This window comes from Panicum virgatum, chromosome 4N (assembly GCF_016808335.1).
Source record: "Panicum virgatum strain AP13 chromosome 4N, P.virgatum_v5, whole genome shotgun sequence".
Lineage (NCBI taxonomy): Eukaryota > Viridiplantae > Streptophyta > Magnoliopsida > Poales > Poaceae > Panicum > Panicum virgatum.
In genome coordinates this window covers 4553289-4571234 of record NC_053148.1, presented here as the reverse complement: position 1 = coordinate 4571234, position 17946 = coordinate 4553289, and the positions used below count along the sequence as shown (strand labels likewise).

At 45.2% G+C, this 17946-nt stretch overlaps 3 protein-coding genes across 3 annotated transcripts; 1 reads left to right on the top strand and 2 right to left on the bottom strand.

Moving 5' to 3' along the window:
• Window positions 1-1096: 1096 nt before the first annotated feature.
• LOC120670496 lies at window positions 1097-3562 on the bottom strand. Its single transcript, XM_039950606.1, has 3 exons — window positions 3062-3562; window positions 2360-2639; window positions 1097-1194 (listed from the first exon to the last, which is right to left on the bottom strand). Exons 1-3 carry the CDS (start codon window positions 3560-3562, stop codon window positions 1097-1099), a joined length of 879 nt encoding a protein of 292 aa, XP_039806540.1.
• Window positions 3563-7259: 3697 nt separating this feature from the next.
• Window positions 7260-8451, top strand: LOC120670495. Its single transcript, XM_039950605.1, has 3 exons — window positions 7260-7352; window positions 7543-7812; window positions 7890-8451. Exons 1-3 carry the CDS (start codon window positions 7260-7262, stop codon window positions 8100-8102), a joined length of 576 nt encoding a protein of 191 aa, XP_039806539.1. The 3' UTR covers window positions 8103-8451.
• A 3430-nt stretch (window positions 8452-11881) lies between these two features.
• LOC120671575 lies at window positions 11882-13836 on the bottom strand. The gene is made up of 5 exons (XM_039951948.1): window positions 13670-13836; window positions 13565-13588; window positions 12832-12898; window positions 12374-12719; window positions 11882-12293 (listed from the first exon to the last, which is right to left on the bottom strand). Exons 1-5 carry the CDS (start codon window positions 13807-13809, stop codon window positions 12070-12072), a joined length of 801 nt encoding a protein of 266 aa, XP_039807882.1. The 5' UTR covers window positions 13810-13836; the 3' UTR covers window positions 11882-12069.
• Window positions 13837-17946: the final 4110 nt, after the last annotated feature.

Genomic DNA, 17946 nt, shown 5'->3' with positions numbered 1-17946 from the left:
TCCAAGAACCATGCGCCGCGTCCCCCCAAATCAGCCATAGAGTTCCAAGGAAAGGGGACGGCGAGCTCACCTCAGTCGGGCCAGGAAGGACTGGCGGCGCCTGTCTCAGGGGGATGGGCTCGACCACCCAATGCATCATCGTGCCGGCGTTGGCCATGTCGACGTAGACGCGGGAGGGCAAGACGGGGTTCCAGGGAGCGGCGCGGAGGAGGCGGTTGGAGATGTGGAGCATGAGGACATCGTCGGCCTCGTCCGCCACCCTGACGGCCTCCCAGAGGACGTCACCCTGCTCCGGGGCGTCGTAGGCGGCCTGGACGGCGGTGTAGCCAGCGTAGACCAGCGACACCTGCTCGGGCGAGAGGGCGAGGTACCGGCCATAGGCGGCGCTGTGGAGAAGAACGTAGCCATCGCCGCCGCCGCCGCCGCCTTGCCGGACACAGTGCACCCGCCACGCCGTGTTCAGGGAGGCGCGGCGCGGGCTCAGGGAGACGTGCTCCCCGTCCTCGTCGGCGTGGAGGTAGTACGCGTCGTGCATGCGATTCTGCAGCCGCACGTGCATCCCGTCGCTGAAGAACTCCATCGCCGCCCGGCTGGTTCCGGCCGGCCGGGGCGGAGGCGGACGGCGGCGAGGGAGCGGGTTTCTTGGTTTCTTGGAGCTGTCGCGAGGGAGGAGAGAGCAGAACAGGTGTTCGTTGCGACGGTTACGTTTGGGCGCCGAGGCGGGGCAGGGGAATTTCAAGGCGATGAGCTCTGGAGGACTCGCACGCGTAGGTCGGTTGCTGGTTGCTGCACATGCCACCTGGCAACCGGCAGGTGGGGCCAGTCAGGTTCAGGCATCGCCGCTGCCATTGTCCTGTGGGGCCATGGACGATCGAGCTAGCTCCTACCTGTCAGGGATCAAGTTCGAGTCTGACGCGAACAAAGGCTCATGCAGGCAGGTCGCAATTCTTTCTGCGTGCACCTGACTGAGCTCAGCGTCTCGAGTCTCGATTCTTTCTGCTGGAACGAGGTGGCTGATCGGCCAAATCAAATCAGACTACCAGAGTTTTCTTCGCGGCGTTTTTCATGCAGCTGTGAGGATACCAGAAGCCTGAAACTAGGAGACCCTCATTGCAAGTGCACGTTCAGATATGAAGCTTTCGATTGTGCTCTTTGGAGGACAAGGGAAACCCCAGCCCTTGTCCTCATTCTCCACTGCAATTGCAAGCATACAACAGAGCTGAGATTGTTTCCATTCAACTAGTTGGGCTGGTAAAAGCAATGGGAGAGGGCATAATGTCAATAATGCACTTTCATCTCAAAAGAAAACTCAAATCACACGTTCAGAAAATGTGCACTATCTGTCTACTAGAACTTTTTCAGCAGCATGCCGCACTCATTTCCTGAATATATCGAGAACGGTGGTAGAAGTAGAACTGTGACTTTCAGTTAAGAACAAAGGTGCAGAGGAAACACCCATACGTATTAGTATTATCACCAAACAGAAAGGTGGTAAGTACAAAAATGTTACTGAGCAAAATTGTAAGTTCTGAAACTGAAGAGCCACTTCAAGCACTTCCCTTCAGCAGAACTAATCAAGCCTTCTACCAGAACCAGGAGTTCACGAGTTTTCTGAAGCAATCAGAGTACAGCCAATTCTCTTCACATTGTATCCAAAGCAACGAAACATTAGATTTCGGAAGAGATGAACTGTGATGTTGTTGTCAGAAGTCATGCTGTCATATTCCTCTACGCATCAACATCTGGGTACACCAACTCCTGACCCTGAGCAGCTGAATTCACAAGGGAACAAGTAAAAACAATGGCACGATTAGGCACTAGGTAGCATGCACTGTGTTGCAATGGGACAGCTCAAAATAAGTCATTAGTACAATGTCAACATTGTATTGGTTAACAAGTGTTAAATCAGTAAATATTTTCTGTAAGAATTACAAGTGTTAAATCTGTATGAATTAAATCAGTAAATCGCAAGTCGAACCCTAAAATCCAAGTACATTATACTACCTGAAGCAACCACATATTCAAAACTCATTATCTAAAAAACATATTCCAAGCTACAGGAGGTGTCTGAACACCTAAGCTAGAGCTAGAGCACACAGTGAGCAAGTCACAGCTTCTGTTAATTGTCATCAGTACAACACTTGTTCTATTGAGCATGTATGTCACTTGCAGGAACAATTTTACCGATCTCTTGGAGTAAAGTCCAAACTTGCATATGAGAAATGTTACACAGTATTCAAGCTAGTCATCTACTCTATTCTCGTCACCATGATCAACCGAACACTTTTCATGAGAACTTGAGAAGAGGAACAGATAACAAGTGCAGAGTGACTACTGAAGGAAACTGCAGAGTTCTCACCTGGTGACCCGGCGGTGAGGACGACGATGTCCATGGTCTCCTCGTTGGCAGGCAGGTCGACGACCAGAGGGGTCAGCCGCCCCTGGGAGCCTGCCCGCACGCACAGCTTGATGCCGAAGAACCACTCGCGCAGAAGGATCGACAGGACGCCCGTCAGCTGGAACACGGACCGGCCGTAGAAGATGAACCTCCTCCTGGCGAGCGGGTGCGGGTCGAAGTTGCCGTCATCGTCCGCCCGCACGTACGCGATCGTCCGCCACAGCACCATTGGACGGGAGAGCTGTTGCGATGGAAACCAAAACAAGCAGACAACAATGGTGAGCGGTAACTGAATGTCTGAATGAACAAATCTGAATTCACGTTGCAGACAGCATAATAGGCAGAATTCAGTAACTAACAGGTTAGGTAACTAGGGAGGAAAATCTGGCACGAACTGATGCTACAATTGCTCCCGGGAGAATCCAACCATCAAGTTTCAGTTGCTTCCACAAATTGGCTAAAAAATTCGAAGACCCGATTGATGATTTCATAAACCCTACTCCGACGTCCGACCAAATGAATGCGGGGAGTTCAGAGGAGGAGTTTCAGTAGTTTCAGCAAATTGGCTAAAAAACAGGGAAGGCCCAATTGATTTCGTGAACCCTACTCCGACCAAATGAATGCGATCAGGAGGAGTTCAGAGGAGAGGGACGGCGAGCTCACTGGAACTGGAGCTGGAAGGAATGGCGGCCTCCTCCTCGGGGGAATGGCCTCGACCACCCAATGCGTGCGCCGGGTGTCGTCGTGGTTGTCGCTGTCCCCGGTGACGCCGACAAAGGACGTGTCGTCCCTGCCGTGGCGCAAGAGGTCGTCGTCACCCTCGCCCCCCGCCCTGACGGCCACCCAGAGGACGTCGTCCTGGTCCGGGGCGTCGTAGCACCGCAGGATGGGGCCCGGGGCGTCGTAGGCGCGCAGGGCGGGGCGGCGGCCGCTGCCCTGCGGCGCGGGCCGGGACCAGAGCGCGAGGTACCTGCCGTAGGCGGCGCTGCGGAGGAGCACGTAGGCGGCGCCGTCGCGCGCGAGGCGGTGCACGGCCCACGCCGCGCACAGCGACGCGCGCTGCGGGCTCGCGGTGACGCCCGCCCCGTCCCCGGCGGCGTGGAGGTACGTGCCGTGGACGCGGCTCCGCAGCCGCACGTGCGCCCCGTCGGGGAAGAGCTCCATCGATCTCCGGGCGGCTCGGCTGCTGCCGGGGGCGGTGGCGTGGGAGCGGCGCTGTTGCAAGGTGGAGGGTGGGAGAGGAGCGAGCAGAGCAGAGCAGGTGTTCGTTGCGCGGCGGTTACGTTTCGGCGCCGAGGCGAGGCAATTCAAGACGACGGGGGCTCCTGGCAACCGACTGGTGGGGGGGCGTGGGGCCAGTCAGCCACGCTGCCACTGGCTTGTGGGGCCATGGACGGTGGAGCCCCAGCCCCTTCCTCGTTTGTGTGGACCTGTTGTGATTATTGCTACTCCCTTCGTTCCAAATTATAAGTCATTTCAAGAATTTTGGAGAGTCAAATTATCTTAAAGTTTGATCAAAATTATAGATAAAAGCACAAAGATTTATGACATCAAATAGGTATAACTAGATGGTTTCATGCATGCAAAAGCTGGGGATCGGATCGGGATTTACCAAGTTCGCTTGCATGCTGGTCTTTTATCTCAAATGGACTGGAGAGAGCTCCGGTTCACGGTTTAATAACCAATCGGACCAGCCGGTCCAGTCCTAATATCTACGCGCTCTCGAGTGCAGACCACTCTTTCTTCTCTCCTGTTCATTTTCTCAAATTTCTGAGTCATGCATGGTGTGTGTCGTACCTCACTTGTCAAGTTGTCATAAAATATATATTGACGTGTCCAAAAGTAACCCTTCTAACTACTATCATTCACAATTTTCAACTTTAAACCCTCGCAAATAACCCATTTGCTCCAAATCACTTGGTTTTCTGAAGGCATGGTATATATATATATATATATATATATATATATATATATATATATATCTCTATATGATAAATTTCCCAACATGTCAACCAGTAATCACCACTTATTGTCATCACACATGTTAATGACTTTGAATTAGTAACTCTCAGAGTACCTTCTGCCATCGTAAAATATAGTGAAAAAAATAAAACCAGTTTGTGACCTGTCACTTCTTGGTTCGGAATGAATAATTCATCTCCTTATTAGTCTAACAATGGTGAATACCCAGTTCATGATTTTTATAATTTTAAAATCATGTGTTAATTTCCAAACATGGCCTAAATTTGCATGAACCACTAGCAACGAGAGAGAGAGAGAGAGAGAACTGTTCAACGGTCGAGTCAAGTTGATCCTTGTCAATGGTTTTCCCATGCAAGCCCGTAGAAAGATGCAAGGCCCCGGACTGTGACATTGTTGTTCTGCAGAAAGTGGAATTATTCTCATTAGAATTATAAAAAAACTACGGAATCAGTACAAAACGCGAGATAATCACTACACCAGAATGGAATTGGCTTGGCGGCCACGGATTACCTTGGCGGCCGAGTTTTAGCCGCCAAGGAATATATTGTTTCCTTGGCGGTTTCTAATAATGGCCAAGGAAATATAATTCCCTGGTGGATTTTGGAAGCGGCCAAGGAAATTTATAATTACCTTGGCGGTTTTTGTAAACCGCCAAGAAAAATTACCATTTCCATGGCGCTTTTTTGTTGAACCGCCAAGGAAAGTGCGCTAATATATTTTTGCTAGTGTTATATTACATTTTAATAATTAGTTTTTATCAAATTGAAGCACACCTTAGATACTGTTTTGATCATCTGGCACTAAACTTTAATCCATACTATTTAGATCCAAGGATTAAACTTTAGGTGGGACACAATTAAGTAATATCTTTTTACCGTTGGGTTATTGATGTGCCTACATGCGGATTGTGAGTAGTAGTTTGGTCTTCTTCGGAGTTCGCATATTGGTTTAGTCCAAATTAGATGTATTTGAGGACTAATAGACTAAACTTTAGTTAGTTAGGGAGAACTAAACTTTAGTCTACATATTAGTCCACTTATTTGGATCATGTAATGGACTAAACTTTAGACCTAAAGTTTAGTACTGGATTCAAACGGACCTCTAAAGTTCTGCAATTATTTAAAAAATTTACATATGATGTACAAATATCATGATGGCATGTGCAGATGGTTTTTGCACAACATACGTCATCCTGTTCTTAGAGTTAATACAAGGATAAAATACACATGCAACCATGGAATGAGTGCACATAAGAGTTGTTTTAGTCCTTATATTATAGGTACATGAAAATCATCACCATACTCACATCAAGCAAAGTTTGCATTCTAATCATCACCGTGCTCACATCAAGAGGCACATTTATTTAACTATACATGAATAATGCAACTTTTGACAAGGAGTTGCTGATGTTAGTGATCATGTCTAAGATTGTTTTTTATATATTCAATTATTATTTGGGCTAATATTAATATGTACTAATATCTCTTTATTAATGCTAATTTTTAGCAACATCACTAATAAATAAAAATAAGAAAAAAAAACCTTGGCGCACATGAGGAAAAAATAGCCCAACTTAGATTCCCGATCGTGGCGCACCAATGTGCGGGCTAGCGCGCGGAAGCGCAACCCCAAATTGCCAAGTCCCGCGTAGCGAAAAAGCCCTAACTACATCAGACCCCCCGCGGCCGCCCACTGCTTCTTCTCACGCGGGATCCAAAAGCCAGAACCAGCCCCTTCTCCTCCCACGAACCCCCTGCTGCTCGTCACCCCCTTCTCCTCCTCAGGTCCTCCATCCCCACCCCCCCTCCCCATCTGGCCGGCGATGTGGAGTTGCAGGAAGGGGGGGCCTTCTCCGGCGTTGTGGTGAGGGGAGTTCTGCGCCCAAGTGCTTCTGCCCCCAATTCCTGTTCGCCCCATTGCTGCAACCCAACCCTGGAATGGGTAGGATTGTTTGCTGCTGGTAAGATGTGTTGCATTTTCCACCATGTCTCGAATCCCATCATTTTCCTCTCTTTAATCGAGCTGTTTCTTGGATCTACGGGGTCTGTATTGTGCCCAAGATATGAAAGTAACATCCCCCCTCTCTATTCCTCCTCTCTGCAGTTCAATCAAGTTTTCCCCCAATTGACAAATTGCAGGATTGCTCATTCGCGTGGCTTCTACTACTCTGGTAACCTCCCAACTATCCTCAAGTAGATTAAAATGTTGTGATTGAAGTTCAATGCAAATGGATTAAAGGGTCAATATGTATATTACTCGTGATTGAAGTTGAGGGAAAAAAATGTTCAGTTAGAAAAAAATAGATGTGTCGTGATGTCATCTTTGTAGCAGTGAACCTGTAGCAAAACTTTCAGGTTTATCCAAATCCTTGTAATATTGTCATTTTTGTCGATCTATTTGCAACCCAAAATTGAATCTTTTGACATGTAGTAGTCAGATTTTGGGATTCACCCTTGACTGTTATATTATTATTTGGTTCTGGTATCCTAGAAGACTAGTTTTACTCAGATGTTGTCCTCAAATTTAAAGCAGCACTGTCAGTAGTTAAAATTTGTATAGTTGATGGTATGAATGGTGAAACACCACATGCCCAATAGACGAGGAGTGCCAGGATGACCTGCCTGCAGATCCAACTTATCATCCTAATGATTATTGACCATTTTTTCTTTACTTTAGTTGTTGTACCCACTTTTTGTATGCTCAGACTTGTGTACCTTCAGTAACTGTACACTATTTGTGCTGGAATGTCCATTACATGTGTTGTTGCATGGTCATGTTATGTCCATAAATTAAAGTGGATGTTGTTTACATCCCCATGCTCCATGTTTTTGTAATTAATATATAAAATATACTAACTGATTTGCTGATAATGCAGGAGATGCATGGCCTTCGACACAAAAAGCTTATGGGTACTGTAGACAGCACTGGTAGGAGTGGTCCAATACCCAGCCAGAAAGCGCAGAGACGCTTGGTATGTTTTATTTTATTTATGTGATTACCTTGACTTCATTTCTAACATTGTTGTCAGTTTATCTTTAGTATATAGAAGACCATGTCATGATCAATTTTATTTTTTAGAAAATTATCTTACGTTCTGGTACTTCAAGACTTGCATACAAATATTGTAGCTTGATCATGACAATATGTACCTTTTATTTTAGGATGACTACAAAGAACTAGCTGCAGACGAGAACTCTCAAGATTTGGATGGAAAGGCACTATACACCATGGGAGGTGGCATGAAGCATGGGCGTGTTCCAATTGGTGATGGTGCTGTGGATAAGAAAACTGTTCTAGTACATCGAAAGTCGGTGCCTTTTAAGCCAATCAATCCTGATGATTATGAAAGGGTGCTCAAAGAAAATGAGCAGCTGAAACAGACTAATGAGATACTCCTTGATGAAAATAGTGGCAATCGTGCATTGATCATGGTATTATTTCTTCCACTGCTTGCAGCAAATTATGTGTCCTATGCATGAATCTTGATTTATATGCTTTTCAATTGCAGACAATGTATGCTGATTTTGGAAAAGAACCACCTGCAGAGCTGTTGTCCTGTCTAGCAAGTATTGATACACGTCGTCACCAGGTTCGAAATTTAACTAAATATTTGTCTGTCCAATTCATGTTTTGCATATGGAGGACATTTCTAGGAATTAATATTGTTTGGTGGCAGAATGCCAATATGAGTTGCAGCAGTGAAAAGGTGGCTTCCTGTTGATTAGAAATGCCAGTCTTAGATTAATTCCATGGTAAGGTAGCTATGATCAGTTTGACTTGGTTAATTCCCCTTAGTTTTGGTTGTCAAATACATTATAATTCTTGTGCCCATCTCCTTAAACTTCAACTCTTGTGTTCAAATCGATTATAGCTGAGATCTATTGCTAGGCCCTTCAATTTTAGTTGTTATCTTTTCATTGATTGATCCAACTATTTTGAGTCAATAGAAAAAGCAACCATTTTCAGTCAATAGAAAAAAACATCTCTATTCTATCTATTTTTGCTGTTTTGGACAGTGGTCCTTTAGTTGCTGCCCCTTGTTTGGCTTGGAATTTGGCACTGCACCTGATACATGTTGGCTCTCACATGATACGCACTTATTTTGCATGAAATAAAAATTTTGCAAACTGCTGGATCGTCACATGGAGCCTCCCACTCAGTTGATGACAGGCGCGATGAGAGTGACGACGATGACGACAGCTACCATGAAAGCAGCGAAGACGAAGACTACGATGATGATGATGATGATGATGATGAAGATGATACGTACTTCGAAGGAAATGTTGATGCCTACTCAGATTACATGAAAAGGAGATGTTGATGGTAGGCAAATCTTGGAAGGAAATGATGATGATGAAGAAGCTGTCGAAGGCGATCCATGATAAGCATTGCATTGACATTGACTGTGATATCAATTCCCCAACTGAAGCCAGTAGCTCCTAGCTACTGACTGCAGGATGTGGTGTTGACTTTTGTCTATTTTGGTAGAGTAACATATGACTCCTAGCTACTGACTGCAGGAGGTGTGTATTTTGTGCATATGGTGATGACATGTATGCATCAAACAAGATAGCCACTTAGATTATATATAGGCTGCATGATGCATATGGCACACATGCATGTTTGCCTTACCTATGCAAGATGGACTTGTGATGAACAAATGGATGTTCCAATATGATCTGTATGTCGCTTCTAATATCATATAATCAAAATTGGACCTATTGAATTGTGGCTGTCAACCCATTATTTTGTTATATTATTCTGATTCTTTGAAAACATTTCCTTGGCCAATGTAACAATAGGTGAAACAGAATTAACTTGGCGGTGGCAGGGAGCCAAGAAATTAGAATAAACTTGGCGGCTACAACGCCAAGTTAAACCATAATTCCTTGGCTATTAGCGGCCGCCAAGAAAATCAAATTACCTTGCGGCTAATGTCAGCCAAGGAAAGATATTCACTTGGCGGAAAAGCATTCGCCAAGAAAAGCAATTTACTTGGCGGTTTTTGACCGCCAAGGAATGTCATTTACTTGTTGGTTTATAGCCGCCATGGAAAATTATATCCTTGGCGGTCATAACATTTCCTTGGCTCAATGAAAGTTTTGCCGTCAATCACATTTGCTTGGCGGACAAACCGCCAAGAAAATGATCCTTGGCGGCCAGCCGCCAAGCAAATTGAGTTTCCCTGGCCCTCTAGGGAAACTCAATTTGCTTGGCGGCTGGCCGCCAGGGAAACTCAATTTGCTTGGCGGCTGGCCGCCAAGGATCATTTCCTTGGTGGTTTTTGTATTTTTCTTAGCGGTTTTCGACCGCCAAGGTAATTCCGTTCTGGTGTAGTGAATCTCAGAATACACAGTGAAAAGACCCAACAAATTAAAGGGTTCTGATCGAGTAGTATTTCCTCTTTCGTGCTAAGTACAGAGTGAGAGTAAGAACGGCCTGATCACCAGGGGCGCCCCGATCTGGCGCTCAAAACACTTTCTTTTTCCAAACACTCAGCAGTGGTAGCTGGTCACGCCGATCGAGCTGCTTTCAATGGTGGCCCTGAGAAGCCTGTATTTAGAGCCTGTCTTGGTGACCTGAAACTCGACGAAATTATTTCTACAACTACTCAGTTGTCTGTCGTCATGGTCGTCTCTGTTGCAGTGGAGTCCATTACCCATGTGCTGTCATTGATATCCCAAGCAAGAAGCTACATAACTTGTTCCAAAATTCAAAATTGCAAAAGTATCACATCAAATATTGCGGCAACTGTATGAAGAATTAAATATAAACAAAATAAAAAATTAATTGCACAGTTTGCTTATAAATTGCGAGTCGAATCTAATAAAGCTAATTAGGCCATGATTAGATACTAAATTGCTACAGCAACACATATTTTAATAATGGATTAAATATGTTTAATAAATTCGTCTCGTAGTTTACAGATGGATTGTATAATTTATTTTGTAATTGATCCACATTTAATACTTTAAATATGAAAATATAGTTAATAAAAAATCTAATGATACTTAATTGGTATCATAAATATTATTATCTTGTTATATAATTTTTAAAATGACTTATAATTTGGAACCAGGGAGTGCGTGAATTCAACCTCTCCAGTCTCATTTCTTTCTGCGGCAACGAGGTTGCTGATCGGTCAGATCAAATCAGCGTTGTTCAGTGCTGCAGACGAAAGTGCCTTCCCTGCAGTAAACTGGAAAACTGAAAGACTGATATTGGAAGGTGTAAACTGTATATGTAGGTCTTGTTTAGTTCTCTTTAAAAATTCAAAACTTTACAAGATTCCACGTCACATCAAATTTTTAAACGCATACATGAAGTATTAAATGTAGCTAAACAAAATAACTAATTACATAGTTTGTCTATAATTTGCGAGACGAATTTTTTGAGCTTAGTTAATTCATGGCGGGACAATAATTACTAAATACAAACAAAAATGCTACAGTGCTTTACAGATTCACTTTTACGCATCTAAATAAAACCTAGAATTAAAAATATGCTTTACTATTTGTCATCTAATCGTTACATGTTCTTCTTGTCAATGCATATATGTTTTTTTTACAAAGTTTTGTAAAAATGTAAAAGCACCTCCAAGAGACTCTATATTTATCCTAATTGTTAGAAATAGATATTTTGATGGAAAATAGCCTCCAAGAGCTCCTCTGGGTGGTTATTCAAATATAGCCATCATCTATTTCGGATTTCTCGCTAGCTACAGAGAACTAGCGAAAATGGCTCTCTGGAGTGTAAATAAGATAGAAAAGATATTGGAGAGTGAGATGTATAGAAAGCGATTTTTATGTACATGACTCTCCAAGTAATAATTTAGAGAGTGAAATTTAGAAAGACTTTTCGAGATGTGCTAACTCTGAGAAAACACAATACTCTGAGAGCAAGTAGATGCTTTTTTTATGTTATTCACACGCAACCAGTTGCTGGCGAGCTCGAACTATACCTTTTTTTACTGTTGTTGCTAGGTGTGAAAGTAGTGTGGATAATTTCCGCATCCGATCCAAATTTGGAGAATATGGAGAATGTTTTTAGATATCCATGTGGATACAGATAATCCAAATTCAATTACGCGTTGATGAAGCGAAAGATATTGCATTGCAAAAATCTGACGGGTATTGTCCGATAATTAGAAGCGGAATATCCAAGTATTAAAAGCGGATTATCCAACTGTACACTATTATTCATTAAGGTTTGGGTTATCCAACTGTCCGTTCAATCCATTTTCATCCCCAGTTGTCGCATTTGTTTTCAGCCAATTTCTTTTATCTGTACTGTATTTTTTTTAACATCCGACTGATAATTGTTATTTCCTTCCCCTAAATTTGCGTTTACCAAAGCTGCTGTCTGTCATGATTTCATCGGCTAGAAAAATTGACTGAAACCATAACAAAAAAAAACACTAGTAAGTCAAGAAACAAAATTAAATTCAGTTCCTACTGAATCTGCCAGGAAGCATATTTAGTTAAGCACATGATCGCATTACAGAATAGCAGAGTATCTGGTCTCAAAATGAAATGCACAAGTATCTATAAACCTCAGGTAACAATGAGCTAGAGATCGCATACGAAATTTGCTCAAGATCTATGAACACAATTGAATTTCTGCTACCAGCCTACCACAAGACTTGACTGGTCACAGCAATGTGAAGAAAGGGCATGCAAGGGGCCAGTTCAGAATTCCCTCGTCTCTCCTTCCTGTTCTTGACTGTTGGGAGAGGGCAGGGCCGGGCGGCAAGTGAATGGCATCCCAAGCCCTATAGACCCGCACGGCTGGAGTCGTTGTACTATCCTGTCCTTGTCGTTTCCCCAGACAAACTTACGACCCTTGGGGTGCAAATTGTCCATGTGACCACGACAGAATGCGCAGCTCCTCCTGTACTTGCCATGAGGCTCTTCTGCAACCATGCATGCATGTTAACATCAATAAAATCATACCGACCAGCTAACAAAGAAAAAGAATCACATAGATACATACCGATGATGGTGCATGCTTCAACAATGGGAATTGGGACTGGAAATAGCCGGTCCGAGCAGATGGAACAGCTGCTGGATGGCTTCTCAGCTTCTGGGACTGGAAATGGTAGGTCCGCGCAGACGGAGCTGCTGCTGAGTGGCTTCTCAGCTCCTGGGACAGGATATGGCAGGTCTGAGCAGCCAGAGCTGCTGCCGGGTGGCTTGTAGTTGTAGTGCACCTCGGCAAAGAAGCGATTGATCTTTTTGCTCTTGCGGCAGCGAGCCCAGAAGTTGGCGTGGAACCACATCTGGCCCTTGAAACGCGCATTGGCTACCATCAGAGGCTTCACAACATCAAAGTCTTCACCCTGCAGGCAGAGATCGATTATATACATCATGTCATGCAGCTCAGGCAGGGAAAAAAATTGCGAGAATAAGGAATAATTGAATTACTACTCGAATGAAGTCAACTGGACATACTGGGTGTTTGACATTGTAATGGTGGAGAGCGTGGCGGGCATGGGAGATGATGGAGGCGTCACGCTCACTGCATCCAATGCAATTAGGAAATCTGATTGATTAGTTGTTCATTCAGTGTACGCACATAAATACATGTATAGAGCCACTCTGCCCCATTGTTTGCGCAAACACTTCTCCTTTAACCATATCGTGAACAAAATTGGAGCTAATGGGTAATCTCAAACACCTTTCCATAACTGAATTCCCCATACACAATAAAAGAGCTTGATTTTGGTCAAAGTAAGCTTCTTGTTGTTGTGCAAGAATCATAAGTGCAATTGGCTTTCACCCTGTCGCATGCAATATTATCATGTATAGAACTTTACAACTTTATTCCTTATGGTTTCCTCAATTGGTGCATTAAAAAAGAGGCATAAAGCAGGTCTGAGACTGCTACCACTTTCATTCAACTGCAGTTGTTACTTGTCAAAGACTCACAAGCTGTGGTTACAACATGGGCCAACAAAATCAGAGTTAATATGAAATTTCCATGCTGAAGAGACAGCAGTTCTTCATTTGAAGTTGTAGACGAACGGGCACTAATTCATCAAGACAGGACAACACTTTGTTTGGGTTGCAACTCTAAAAGGCAACCTTAAAAATGCATAATCAAACTTAATTGCAACACACCATTGCATAAGACTTTAAATACTGCTTTCTTCTAGGTATAGTTATTGGTTCCAAAGCAAGGAACATGGTGCATGAAAGTATCTGACCCCTGTGCTAGTTTGTGTGTGTGTGTGTGTGTGTGCAGGGGGGTACCAGGGATGGTGATAGGAGAGAATACGTCTTGTTCCGCTTCAGGATGCGCTCCCGCTCCTGCAGATAGCTCTGCAATCGTACCTGCTCCTCACGGGAGAGCTCTGGAAGCAGGTCGTCCAACGCTGGTGCTTTCCATGACTCCCATTCAAACGCCCAATCTTCTGCCGATCCCATCATTGATTTGGCAATACACCCCTAGTCAATGTGATCTGCAGAAGGAATTTTGTCATTAATTTTTTTGCAAAGGAACTTCAAAATAATTTGCTGCAGTGTATATTAGCAATGGCATTAGGTAATAAATCTAGTTCAAAAGCACTGGCCCATTGCAGACAAGGTTACGCAGCCACTGCTATTATCTAGTACAGGCAAACATGCCTGTGGTTTTGGATCCCTGGTGACTGGTGAGCCAACTAGACACGGATGGATCCCTGGTCAGGATGCACATGGGTCGGAGTGCATTGACCCAAACACTGATCTACTCTACCCATCCAGTAATAACTGGGTTTTGGGTTGAACCAATCCAAAACAAGATTGGGTTGTAGTGTTCTGGGTTGACCCAGAGAAACACCAGCAAGGCAGCAAGCCGTATCGGCTGCTGCCGCAATCGCGAGAGGCCAATCTTCACCCCGTTCACTGCACCTCTACGCTGCCCAATGTCGCCCGCTATGCGTCCGCATCCTCAACAGCAGTGCGAGGTCACCGTCGTTGTGCTCGAGTGAATTTGGCTAGAACTCGCCCTTGCAGCTGCTTGAAGGCATCCAAATCCAAAAAAAAATGAAACAATCATGACGATTTGAGTATAAAAAAAACAGCATCTCGATTGTTTGATCGATTAGCAAAGACATTGAGGGAAATCAATCATGTATAGTAAGGAAAACAATGATGATGGCAGGAATAGGTCCTGGCAGCAGCCTCCTGGTGCCAGTGCCATGCCGGCCTCGGGGCAACCAGCACCGCAACTGACACCATGAGTCTCCATAGCTGCACCAGCACTGCAACTGACACAATGAATCTCCCTTGTACAGCATGCTGCCCTGAGCCCGTGACTGAGAAGTAGTCAAACCGCGACTCCGCGAGCACAACGCTGAATCCCAAATTCGTCGGCACGACAGATAACTTGATGAGGCAGGCAGCATCAGGGCCGAGGTGATGGACAGTGGGAGGCAACTCTAGCAGGGCAGTCGATTGAGATTGGGTTACCCAGTAATCCAGCGTACTGAGCACCAACTGGAACCAAAATTCAGTGGGTCATCCTATTTGGGTAGTGGGTCAATGGGTAGACCCATTAAAATGTGCATCCTGAATCCCTGGCCTTCCACCATTAAAAAAGGGTCCCTTCGCTGGGCAAGCTTCCTGGGGGCCTCGGGCTTGGGGGGAGGGCATCGTTGAACATATTAGGATCAGCGGATTGAAATTGGCACTGAGAAGGGAGGTAGCCGTCTTAACCAAAATCCTCACAGGTTCCTACCGTGCGACTTTGAGGTACCTAGGTTAGAGAAAGAGAGGTTACCCCGGCTTCTGGGCGTCGGTCGGTGTCGTGCGGCGGAATCCCGGCGCCAGGCAGTAGGTGATCCGATGTTGAGGCCAAATAGAATCCGGCAGCCCGGCGTCTGCGTGAGCGAGGGGTGGGGGGGGGGGGGGGGTCCGTCCAGGCCTCTCAGACTGTTTTCAACAGTTCCTCCTAAATTCGATCTCTAAAAAAAATTCCTTCTCCCCTATGCCAATTCCATCTCCCACACAAAATTTTCCTCCAATAATATCCCCTACACTACTCCCCCTATATCCCACCATCACATATTTTACTCATTTTCTCCCAACTAACACTTCCCTCTTCATTCTCTCTCTTTCCTGTGGTGATCGGGGGAACCCAAAACGCCGGCGAACGGGCCTCCGCTGCCGGTGCTCCTTGGCCCTCGCCGATCCTTCAGAGGGCGGGATCGAGAGTTGGGCCACCAGATCTACCCTTGCTGGTCCGCGTCCGCTCTCATCGTCTGTCCGACGGCGCGTCCCGTGCAACAAGCAGACGGATCCCCGCCGGCTGTTGTCCGCGGCGCAGGCGGGCGGACGCTGCTGCTGTGACCTCCAGCGTGTCAGCTCGGAAGGCGTTGGCGGCAGACGAAGAGGGTGAACCTGCTGAAGGCAAGTATCTCTGCGTTTTCCAGGGTCAGTGGACCATCTTCGATCCACTCTTCTCTCCTGCTGTGTTAAATCATTTTGGAACCCGGATTTGTGTTTCGTGGCTGAGAAATCCATTAGAGTGTATGAACTAATGCTTTGTTAAAAATTTCTGAGACGTCATATGTCACAGAACGGTCCAAATAATACCAATCAAGTGCAATAATTAACACTTAAACTCAAACCAGAATTATTGCACTCAACCCGTACACTTAGACCGCCTGCTGTAACCAGGATCGATTGCACAGGAACTCTCGCCAAAAGACGAGCACAGATGATTACCAGCAACAAAAGCGTTTAAAGTCATTCAACCCGAGTTTAACAGAAACACCAACTTAAACTACAACAAGTGGTTACAAGTCAGTTTTACAAATCAAACCTCAGAGTTCAAACGCAGCGGAAAGTAATTTAGAGTTTAAAACAAGCTTCAAAACAATGCGATAACCAACGTCGCAGACAAAGACGAGCTTCACACCTTGCCCACTGATGTGAGGCTCACCTGCCCGAACTTCACGAAGAAGACGGGACCCACTCAACCGACCAACCCGGAGGAAGTGGTTGACCGATCCACGAGGCGTAGATCTCTTCGGAGTCCTCCGGAACGTAACCTGCTAAAAATATATGGCAACAACAAGCCTGAGTATTCTAATACTCAGCAAGACTTACCCGTCCATGGGTATACTTAGCCCATTAACTAGACATGAAAGGCTTTTTGGTTCTGGAGTTATTTTGCTGAAAAGCAGCTAGCACTGAATCCTTACTTTCAATATTTTAGCGCCAATTGAGTTGACCGCTATAACTTAGGTTTGCCTAGTACTCTAGAGCATACATGGTTGATCACATTATCTTTTCAGAGCACCACAACCATAACTCATATTCTCAACTTTTCATTCCCAATTCCATTATTTACTACGATGTGACAGAGAGATCAAGGTTCTCATATCCGCGAGTCACGGCGAATCGATTCGATTTAACCTTGCAAGGTGGACCTAACCAACACGGCACGTATATGCCCCGTCGGGCTATACACACCAACCCTTCACATATGCACACCGAATAGGCGAACTGCCCTGCGACCCGGGACTGCTAGCCCCACCGATACCAACAAAGGGTCAGCCATGAGTTTGTATACTAGCTCCACTGGTGAAGACAGTATCAAGTCCGCCTACCGGTGCACATATGGTACTGAGCTTACCGGTTTCGACTACCTCCTACTCCCGGCATGCGGTTAGTACTGTTCAATCCTCGATCAATAGTGCCAACAACGGTACGGTCCTCAATCGACACAGGCGGAGGCTCACTTTCCATAACTTCCATATCCATAATCAATCCCTCTCCGCCCCGTCTTCATTTTTCCTTTCTTTTTCTCAAAGATTCGTTCTCCAATAACTTTTTCATAAGCAACAAAACCTATATCTCGCGAATGACAGGAATCACTCGTCTTCTACCGAATCCTAATTAAGCATTGCAGTACTAACGACCTGTATACTAGTAGAGCGACTGAGGAAACCTAGGGATCATGCATCTAAGGTTCCAATCAACTCCTAGAACTTAAATGCACAATAATTATATAACAATTATTGAATACTGAAATTAAGGGTTATGGGTGAGCATGTGACACCCCGGCCCAGGGCTTAATAGGATTAATAGGATACTCATACCAACAAGTTGCAACTTCTTTTCCGGAAGCCGGTTTCCAAATAACTCCGAGGTTAAGCGTGCTTGGCCCGGAGAAATTTGGGGATGGGTGACCGACCGGGAAGTTCTTCCCGGGTGCGCACGAGTGAGGACAAAGTGTGCAGAAAAGACTAGTGTTGGTCTGTGAGGACAGTCTATGTCCTACAAAGCAGCCAGATGTAAGCGGGCCCGGCCTCGGGGAGGCGGGACGTTACATCATAGTTCATAAATTAGACAATTTGGCATTCGATCCACAATCCTGAACTAGAGAAACTCATGCTCCTGAGGAATACAGAGCTATTAATTAGTCATGTCATTACGGTAGGTTCAGTGCAAATAATGTAGGAACCGGTGCATTAATCATGAATATGACATGATAATGTATATTACATATATACACATTTCCAGAGTACCAACAGAAAGAGTTCGTCAACACTAGCTTAAATAAGGCAACATACATCA

Bases quoted from the DNA above. Each gene is read 5' to 3' on its own strand.
- LOC120670496 (XM_039950606.1), bottom strand. From the start codon at position 3,562: ATGGAGCTCTTCCCCGACGGGGCGCACGTGCGGCTGCGGAGCCGCGTC. The intron at 2,640-3,061 runs GTGAGCTCGCCG...CCATCGCAACAG, and splicing joins TCCTTCCAGCTCCAGTTCCA to CTCTCCCGTCCAATGGTGCT. The intron at 1,195-2,359 runs GTGAGAACTCTG...TTGCAATTGCAG, and splicing joins CCTCACCGCCGGGTCACCAG to TGGAGAATGAGGACAAGGGC.
- LOC120670495 (XM_039950605.1), top strand. From the start codon at position 7,260: ATGCATGGCCTTCGACACAAAAAGCTTATGGGTACTGTAGACAGCACT. The intron at 7,353-7,542 runs GTATGTTTTATT...CTTTTATTTTAG, and splicing joins AGAAAGCGCAGAGACGCTTG to GATGACTACAAAGAACTAGC. The intron at 7,813-7,889 runs GTATTATTTCTT...TTTCAATTGCAG, and splicing joins GCAATCGTGCATTGATCATG to ACAATGTATGCTGATTTTGG.
- LOC120671575 (XM_039951948.1), bottom strand. From the start codon at position 13,809: ATGATGGGATCGGCAGAAGATTGGGCGTTTGAATGGGAGTCATGGAAA. The intron at 13,589-13,669 runs GCGGAACAAGAC...AAACTAGCACAG, and splicing joins GAGCGGGAGCGCATCCTGAA to GGGTCAGATACTTTCATGCA. The intron at 12,720-12,831 runs GTATGTCCAGTT...CTCTGCCTGCAG, and splicing joins ATTACAATGTCAAACACCCA to GGTGAAGACTTTGATGTTGT.